At 38.2% G+C, this 10,318-nt stretch overlaps 1 protein-coding gene and 1 long non-coding RNA gene across 2 annotated transcripts; both read right to left on the reverse strand.

Moving 5' to 3' along the window:
* Positions 1 to 344: 344 nt before the first annotated feature.
* On the reverse strand, positions 345 to 5,690 carry LOC115584743 (protein transport protein sec31-like; the record flags this gene model as incomplete). The annotated part of the gene is made up of 10 exons (XM_030422405.1): positions 345 to 613; positions 1,697 to 1,805; positions 3,040 to 3,101; positions 3,327 to 3,399; positions 4,049 to 4,076; positions 4,177 to 4,265; positions 4,396 to 4,461; positions 4,615 to 4,737; positions 4,864 to 4,982; positions 5,096 to 5,690. Coding segments are annotated over 10 exons (1,290 nt in total), but the record flags the coding sequence as incomplete, so codon positions are not given.
* Positions 5,691 to 6,849: 1,159 nt separating this feature from the next.
* LOC115585769 (uncharacterized) lies at positions 6,850 to 8,126 on the reverse strand. Its single transcript, XR_003984765.1, has 3 exons — positions 8,069 to 8,126; positions 7,310 to 7,849; positions 6,850 to 7,140 (listed from the first exon to the last, which is right to left on the reverse strand). It is a non-coding gene; the product is annotated as an uncharacterized LOC115585769 (long non-coding RNA).
* Between the last annotated feature and the right edge of the window lie 2,192 nt (positions 8,127 to 10,318).

The following is a 10,318-nucleotide window of genomic DNA, read 5'->3' on the forward strand; positions in this document are numbered from 1 at the left end:
ATGGACAGATGAAGCTTGACCATCAAATAATTTATTTTGTGTGTTCTTCAGATACTACTCTTTATAACAGTCTGAAACATATTATTTCAGACTGTTTACCTGTCTGCCAGAATTGATGGATGATGCATGAGACAAAGAGTTATTGTACTTTATTTACATATATAAAGATATTATAATTAAGTTACACATATGGAACATTTATATATATATATATATATATATATATATATATATATATACTTGAAATGAATAGAAACACTAACCATTTTTAAATAATAAATAAATAAAATTAAATGAGGACAGACGATGTACACTAACTGAAACTGAATAGGATTGAAAGCAAAAATAAATAAATAAATGACAATAAAAAGTCATGGAATCATACAAGACTACAATAAATGACATACACACCACTTATAGATATAGAAACACTACTAATCAATGTCACACAATGGAAGGAGAATGAACAAAACAGGGAGAGAGCAAACTCTGTCTGTAGTTGCAGCCAGGTTGGATTCACTCGGGGAGGGTTCGGAGAGATGAGAATGGGAGATGGTGGAGGCCATTATGAACAACGCAGATATGGACTAATGTGGACGCTCCTTTCTCTTCACTACAGAATGGAGAGATATAGAAGATCTTTTGTACCCACAGGCTTCACACTTAAAGGAGAACTTCGGTCGATTTAAACATGCAGCTTCATTGCTCAAGCTACCCTTGACTTGCCAGTACCGAAGACGCGAACAAATTTGGTCCAGCCATTACAGAGCTCCGTGAACGGAGATGTAGCATTGAACGCTAACAGCATGGGGTCAGAACTTCACGCTGTGTTTTAAGCATCTTAACATGCTCCACATCTCTCACCAGAAGTTATGCAACATCAGCAGACACCTTAGCACACAGCACTGTAGCGTGTATGACTCAAAATGAATAAAAAAGTAGTTAAAATAGTGTGTTTGTGCAAGCAGCTACTTACCTGTTTATTGACATCCGCGTCTTCCGGTAGCTAGACCAAACTAGCGTATCCATCGAGTGTGCACTTAACAGGCTTAACAGGCTATTGTAAGGCTCATGGCTCATGACAGGCTGTAACATGGACATGTACATTATGAACATAAACACGAAAATGCTGGATTACGTTTCCGTCTCCGCCAGTGAGGGAGTAAGTGCACGCTTGATGGATTGACTAGTTTGGTCTAGCTACCGGAACACACGGATGTCAACAAACAGGTAAGTAGCTGCTTGCACAAACACACTATTTTAACTACTTTTTTATTCATTTTGAGTCATACACGCTACAGTGCTGTGTGCGAAGGTGTCTGCTGATGTTGCATAACTTCTGGTGTGAGATGTGGAGCATGTTAAGATGCTTAAAACACAGCGTGAAGTTCTGACCCCATGCAGTTAGCGTTCAATGCTAAGTCTCCGTTCACGGAGCTCTGTAATGGCTGGACCAAATTTGTTCGCGTCTTCGGTACTCGCAAGTCAAGGGTAGCTTGAGCAATGAAGCTGCATGTTTAAATCGACCGAAGTTCTCCTTTAAAGTCTTCGATTAATGGTAAATGGGCTATCTGAGAATTGAATTTCCCTTCAGGGATAAAGTAATAAATGTGATATAACACACACATACACACTCACTACTAAATATGTATATATAGTATATATATGCACTCACTTACATAAAAGTAGAACTTACCTAACGGATAGAACCTATACATCACAGCAAGGCAACAGAAGTCCTCTTCCGTTGGTGGCCCTCCAACACACAGATGGTGGAACCATCGCTTGCAAATTTCACACTGAATCTGGAAAAATAAAGAATTTGGGTTTAAAATAAGATGTCTTAGGAAAGAAGCTGTACATTTTCATTCTAGCGTATCGATGTTACATTGTTTAAACATATTCCATGTGGAATTCAAATAGTAAAATCTTGTTAAAATACAAAAGTCCAACATAATGCTACATCAGAAATCGCAATATTTATGTTTCATGAATCCTAGTTAGGGTCCGGGCAGCTAAGCTGCCAGGACACTATTGTATTCCTAGGAATTCTTTCTTTCTTCTTTCTTTCTTCCGAGGAAGTCATACTTCCCAAGGGCGAAAACTCACCAAACTTTACAGAAATGTCCGGCCCCTTGCCAGATTTACTTAATTCCAAGGAGTTTTTTTTCAAAACCTCCCACAATTTTTGCTCAATTGTCCCAAAACTTGCCAGAGAGCATCTTCAGACCGTCCTCCACAAAACTTGTTTCTCTGATTTTTTATTTATCAAAAATTAAGCCTACAGTGCATCAAAATGTTTGACTGTAAACAGCACTGTAAACATATACTATCAAATTCTTGCTAAATACCTTTTTAATCTTCCTGAAATAAATAGAGAATATTTTGGAGTCATGGTTGATGAAGTTTGGCAAATATCAGAATTTTATCTCAAAAACTGAATTTTTGAGAACATTTTGAATTCTGCTCTCATGGGAACAACTGGAGTCAATGTAAGAGTGGCATTTTTAAAACATCAGATTTTCTCTTATGAAGCAAAACACTTAGAGTTAAAAACAAATCACCAACATTTCCATGCTGTCAAGATGCAATTTATGTATTATCAGATTTTTGTTCAGGTAACAGAATTTCTGACATTTTGACCATTTTTGAAATCTGCCTTGACAACAGCTGGGTCCAGTCTTATGCCAGATTACCTCAACTGTAAACTCAAGCCAATAGTCCTGATGGTGGTGCTACAGCAAGCATCTAAAGTTCAAAACTTTGAAAATTCATAACAAATCAACCACAGCTTCAGAACTTTCATCAAACTGTAGCCTCAATATTGAAGAAACTTTTGTACATTTAAAACTATAAAAAATTATGAAGTACGTCACTCAGTTTTTTTTTTCAAAAAGTGGTCCAAAATGAACATTGTTTTCAACTGTCTTGTCGTCCTATTCTCCTGTTTGTTGCTCAGAATTGCCTAAATTTGCAAAAAATAGCCTGGACCCAACCCATCGCTGCGCAGCAGCGATCATTTGTAATTGATTTTGTTACCCAATTCTGGTCTGTGTCATGCTCCTCTTCCCCACAGTAGTGACACCTGTCTTTGAGGTCATCTATTAAGAAAAAAAAAGGAGGGACACTTTTTATCAATCACTTTTCAATTTATCAATTTATTGATGGTTTTTAAGTTTTTAAATCTATCTATCTATCTATCTATCTATCTACATTGTCATAATATTTAGATAAATTTAGACAAATTCAGATAACTTCAAAGGATGCTTTTAAAGCATATCAATTCTTGGGTTGCTTAAACATCCCGTAATAGCAATATTACTTACCAGTCTTTAGGAGAAGCGTGGTTGAAATTTGCAGTCTGTGCTCATTTACTGCTTTTTTGGTGGCTGGAAAAAGCTACTGTTTGCCTTTCAAGAGTTTTCAGCAAACTGAAAAAGACATATCACAATTTACAGTACATACAAGGTTACAATCTAATACAGAGACAATCCGCTGGTCAGAGAATAATAGTTATATAACGATATATATATATATATATATATATATCTATATATATATAGAATATATATACATACATATACATATATAGTGATCATATATATATGTATATATACATACATATACTAATATATATATATATAGTATATATATATATTATATTATCTATATATAGAGATATATATCATATATATAGAGATACATACATATACATATATATATATATATACATATACATATGTATATGTATATATATATACATATGTATATGTATATATATATATATATATATATATACATATACATATACATATATATATACATACATATATATATATATATATATATTTGTTTTTGACGTTAGTTCTGTTAAAAACTTTGTTTTGGGTAACATTTAAAGTGAAAAATTCGAGTATAATAGAATAATGTGATGTTGAGGACCATACTGCTCTGGATAGGAAACATACTTTCAGGGCAAAAACTCCACATGATGTTGCATCCTTTTTGTGTGGGATGTGGGCAAGTCCTCACACCTCCACCTTGAGACATTGCATCCCTTCCCACGCATGAATGCCCTGAAGACAGCAGTAATGATAAAATATTATATAGCAATATTCAATTGACAGTGACAGTGACTTAGACGTTGAAATCTTTATTTTTAACAGCTGTCCATACCATGTTATTTCCAAACATATCTTCATGTCACCTGTGGACTCCCCGAGCGGATCCAGGAAGAGGGTCTTCTTTTCTCTGGGATAGATTACCTATAGTTAAAAAAATAATATTACATGTTGTTTCTTTACTTACTCAAGTGTCTTATGAAACATATGCACTGAAGCTTTCTTCAGTTATATAATGCAGTTGCAGACTTATATGATAATTAATCATTTTTACCGCTAGTTTCCAGTAGTGATGCTCATTTATGATCCCCACAATAATTTCATACTGCTGGGGTTTCATCTATAACAAAAAATATTGTAAGAATGTCAGTGTCTACAAGACATAAAGTAAAATGTGAAAAGATTGCTCAAACAGTTGCCTATAGAAATAGCTCACTCAAAATATTATTTCAATTCAAATAAATAAAAATACTTAGATTCAGATTCAATATACCTTGAGTCTTTGAGTGCCTCTGTTCCACATTTTGATCATGGAATAGGAATCTATGAATGCTGCTTTTCCTGTATTCAGGTCATTGTATTCATTGACCATGACAGACAGGTATGCATTGATTGCCTTAAGAAAAATTTAATATAATATATTATTTTCTAGGAAAAAACATTGCTACCTCTATAGCAGTCTTACAATATAGTCAACCCTATACATGCAAATGTAAATCATGTTAAAATAAGAACATTGTACCTCACTTTCCATCTCCATGTTGGAACCAACTTGGTAAATGTCCCAGTAAAATATTTTGTAGGCCCCTATTTTTGAAAGGAGGATATGGACCTTTTTTCCCGCCCAGGCATCTTGTACGTCTGCAAGAAACAATAAAATAATGATAAAAGAATCGAGTAAATTGAAGTGGTAATTAAAATCAATCGGCTGATTGATTGTATATATGTATATGTTTAAAATCAAGAAATCTTACACTTCTCTGCAACAGCTTGTGTATATTGAGTTGCTGATGGTGCGGCAGCTGACGGTGATGCGGCGGGTGGTGGTGCTGCAGGGGATGGGGCTGCAGCTGACAGTGGTGCAGCAGGTGGTGGTGTGGCAGCTGACAGTGGTGCAGCAGGTGATGGTGCGGCAGCTGACGGTGATGCGGCGGGTGGTGGTGCTGCAGGGGATGGGGCTGCAGCTGACAGTGGTGCAGCAGGTGGTGGTGTGGCAGCTGACAGTGGTGCAGCAGGTGATGGTGCGGCAGCTGACAGTGGTGCAGCAGGTGATGGTGCTGCAGGGGATGGTGTGGCAGCTGACAGTGGTGCGGCATGTGATGGTGCGGCAGCTGACAGTGGTGTGGCAGGTGATGGTGCGGCAGCTGACAGTGGTGCGGCAGGTGATGGTGCGGCAGCTGACAGTGGTGCGGCAGCTGACAGTGGTGTGGCAGGTGATGGGGCGGCAGCTGACTGTGGTGCGGCAGCTGACAGTGGTGCGGCAGGTGATGGTGCGGCAGGTGACAGTGGTGCAGCAGGTGGTGGTGCTGCAGGGGATGGGGCTGCAGCTGACAGTGGTGCGGCAGGTGATGGTGCGGCAGCTGACAGTAGTGCGGCAGGTGTTGGAGCGGCAGCTGACAGTGGTGCGGCAGGTGTTGGAGTGGAAGCTGACAGTGGTGCGGCAGGTGATGGTGCTGCAGCTGACAGTGGTGCAGCAGGTGGTGGTGCTGCAGGGGATGGAGCTACTGCTGACAGTGGTGCAGCAGGTGATGGTGCTACAGGGGATGGGGCTGCAGGGGATGGGGCTGCAGCTGACAGTGGTGCAGCAGGTGATGGTGCTGCAGGGGATGGGGCTGCAGCTGACAGTGGTGCAGCAGGTGATGGTGCTGCAGGGGATGGGGCTGCAGGGGATGGGGCTGCAGCTGACAGTGGTGCAGCAGGTGATGGTGCTGCAGGGGATGGGGCTGCAGCTGACAGTGGTGCGGCAAGTGATAGTGCGGCAGCTGACAGTGGTGCGGCAGGTGTTGGAGCGGCAGCTGACAGTGGTGCAGCAGGTGATGGTGCGGCAGGGGATGGGGATGATGGAGCAACCACCGAAGCTTTTACCTGCTTTTTATCCGCCCAGTGTGGCACTTTTGGTGTGTCAGCTATGTAGAGCTTCAAATGATCACTGTTGATTTTGGGGAAGACTGCCCCTTTGTCATCCACAAGATCTACACTTTTCCCCTGGATTGCCACAATTTTGTATGGTCCCAAAAAATTGGCATCCAACTTCCCCCCCCTTCCTCTGTTGGCTTCTAATGTTCTGTCTCCAAACTTTGTCCCCAACTTTGAAGACACGTGTTTTGCCACTAGAATGAATGAATATATTAATAAATCAATTAAATAATGAAAATCACATATATGTTGTTTTTGTTTGTTTATTCCAAGCCCTCTTGAAATATTTCTGGAGGACAGTCTCTCTGCATCATTTAACTTCATCAACTCAGATTTCTTACACCTAATTACTGACGTAACTCGTGATACAGAGGACAATAAAATACAAAGTCTATCTCATTTTCAATTTCTTTAATATCTCTGGAGATCTTTTACTTTTTTCTCCCTATTCTGTAACATTTGTCATTTTATGTTTAACTTAGCTCGAGTTTATTTTGGCCTTTGTTTTTTCTTGTCCTTTGACAATACTTTCTTTGACAAGTTTCAGGACCTCTTCCTGTCTTTTAATGTCCTGTGACAGGTCCTCCTCAGCCAATACCTCCTCCACAGTGCTGTCAAGCTTTGAACAAACACATTTGCTGTTATAATTAAACACTTTTAAATCTGAGTTTTGCACCTGTATCATTACTAGGTCATGATAGAAAACAAACCAACCTCGTAGTGTTCAGGAACCTGTGTTGGATACCGTGCCTCTCTCCCAAACATCATAAAGTAGGGAGAGTATTTTGTGGTCATTTGTTTTTTTGTACGCAGACCAAACATCACCGCATCCAGATAGTCATCCCATTTATCTGGATGCCCGCCAACTACTTTGCTCAGGGCTCTGAGAATAAAGGACATTTCAAAATATTGATACATGTGATTAGAATAATATTTTCAAATTGTATGATCCTATATGACTTTTAGGTAGAAATGCAAACTTTATAAGTATTGTAAACAAATGCATTAGATGACAACTATCAAATCTTTGTGTATTATAACAAGGGATTCACCTCTGAATTGTTCCATTCAGCCGCTCGACCAATCCATTTGTTTGGGGATGGTAAGGTGAGCAGAGGCTTCGTTTGATGTTAAAAATTTTGCACACTCCATTGTTTATCTAAAACCATACCTGAAACACACTATTGTCATATTTCACACATATTGCCAGAACTAAATGAACGAGAGAATGAAAATAAGGTGCTATCTTAATTGAAACACTACAAGATAATAATTGAAAAAGCTTTATAAAAACTATGAAGAGTATGTATTATACCAACAACATGTAGCCAATTTCTGCCAATGACTTAAGTACTTACGGCATTGACAAACTCTTTCCCCTGGTCAGTCAGAATCCTTTTGGGGGCTTCGAATTGGTGGACAAATTTAACAATGCATTCTGTGACGTCTTTGGCTGACTTGGATTTCAATGGGTAAGCCTGTGGCCATTTTGTAAAGTAGTCGACCATGACACAGATGTACTGATGTCCATTTTGGGTGCATGACAGTTTGCCAATGAGGTCCATCCCGACCAGTTCAAACGGCTGAGAAACCTTACATCGAAAGAGGTTTTCCCATGAAAATAGTTTACTTCCAGAAACACTACTTACTGTATAATTCATATTTTATAAATATACATTTGAGAGATTTCTAAACTATTAAAATATGTGATATCAAAGGCACTCAGTGCATCTTTTTAAAACCTTTTTTTTTGTATCAAGCACAACTCTTGTAACATTTACATATATTTTTTGCAGTTTGGATGAACTAACCTTTATGGGGGTATATTCAGCAGGCTTTTTTAATGACACCCCACCAGCCTGGCATGATGTACATTGGAAACTGATGATGACAAGTCAAAGGAAACTTATCAACTTATCAATGAACACATGTAATGTAAATACCAGGGTAAAGGTTTTATTTTTTTTTAGACAAAAAAGAGAAAAAGTTTCATTATAAGCCTCATCATAGAATACTTATATATGGTTTGGACATATTGTGGACTTACCCACTTATTGATGTCTACAGACATCCCTGGCCAGGAGAATCTTTTTGAGATGCTTCCCGTGTTCTGGTCTGGCAGTGGTGCCCCAATAGGGCTATCATGGAAGTCCTGAAAATTTTAGTGGCTTCATCGGCACCACAGACCACTTTGGTCTTTATACTTTTGGCTGTGCCTTTATATCGCCAGTAGTATAGCTCTCCTCCTAAATGGAAGCAATAAACAGTTAGATTTGCAAGATATGATATACATTACATCTATAGACTATTTATACCAAGACATTTTTCTTGCAATAATCATGCTACTCTCACATCTCTCTAACACATTATATATCCATCAAGTAGTACTGAATAAACTAAGTAGCTACATTTACTCATGTTATGGTTGTAAGGTACTTGTACTTTCCACCCCACTCCATTTATTCGACAACCTGGCTACGTTTCAGACAAAGATTTTACATACACCATAATCATGATCCAATAAGTTACATTGCATTAATAAACGATTTAAAGCACTCGTTCCAAAACTCTTTGGCTATATATATAAGTCTGTCTGAATGTCTGCAAAAGGGAAGTAATTTTACTTAAATGCTTTAAGAACTTAGTTCTACTGAAGTGGATACTTTTACAGTGTGTGACTGATACTTTCGGAGCCATTGTTTTAAAAAAGTGTTAAAACGAGTCACATCCCACACCCAGCAGAGTGGCTAATTGGTAGGGAAGTCGCTACAGATACTTAACGTTTACTTAATGATCTGACAATTTACCACTCACTGTTTATTATAACATAATATACGGTCTCAAAAGCAATATTGTATTGCATTACAATGTAGGGCAGTGTCAATGACAGTCAATGACTTCTTTGTCGGGTGTATGTACAGGTGTTGACGCCATCTATCAACAGTAAATAATCTGGATGTCCTTTGAACAAGGTTGCAAATTGAATTGTTTAATTCAATGTGCTGATGTTGTAATTATCAACAAGGTTTTGTAACATGGCCCACTCATCAAAATAAATGATTATATTCTTTTGTACGTCGTAACGTCATACTAGTACTGAACGGAAAAATGAAGGTAATAATTTCCTCATGTGATTTGACACATAGCCTATATGTCAAATCACATGAGGAAATTATTACCTTCATTTTTCCGCACATTGGATTAAACAATTCAATGTGCAATTCAATTTGCAATTCAATTCAATTTGCAATCTGTTGTTAGTTTTAATGTTCTTGGGTGAAAGCAAGGCGCAGCGTGTTGCTCCGCCATTGCCTGAATGAAAGCGCGCTCCCGCGGCCAGGAAACAATTTCTGTCGGGGATACCTACACTGGCACAACACCTGTTCAAGTTCGTCACTTCTGCTCGACCAGATCTCTGACGTCGTAGTTAAGCAACATTCAAACCTTGTTCATCTAAACTCTGATGTTGAAATCGGAGGTACTTTGGATTTTGATGACCGTGTGTATAGTTTCTGTGTGTGTGTGCGCGCGCACGCACGTATAATAATCCTGGTGTTTGTGTACAAAATGAATAATAAATAAATACTGTATAAAAAAAAACAGGGTTATTATAGTTAATAAATTAAATTCCCAGATAAAAACTAAACTACTTAATCATGTGTTAAACTAATTCAAACCAAACTGAAATAAAAAGCAAACTGAAAAACAAAATAAAAACTAATGACATTTGAAAACTATAATAACTGACACACTCACTCCATTCTTAATTGCTTGAGTTGCCCTGTGAATGGCAATAGATGTAGTTATTTTTAAAGTAATTCGGGACTTTATTTTTCCTTGCTTTTTCGTAATTCGTGTAGGTCTTAAATTTTGTTGAAAGTGGTCTTAAAAAGGTCTTAAAAAGTCTTAAATTTGACTTGTTCAAGCCTGCATAAACCCTGGTTAATGCTAGTTAGCTAACGAACTTTCTGAGTCACTTGCTAGCTAAACCTAGCTAAGCTAGGTAGCAAGCAGAAATGTAAACTTGTACCGTACATACATTTGCTTATCTATGGTATTGA

This window comes from Sparus aurata, chromosome 7 (assembly GCF_900880675.1).
Source record: "Sparus aurata chromosome 7, fSpaAur1.1, whole genome shotgun sequence".
NCBI lineage: Eukaryota > Metazoa > Chordata > Actinopteri > Spariformes > Sparidae > Sparus > Sparus aurata.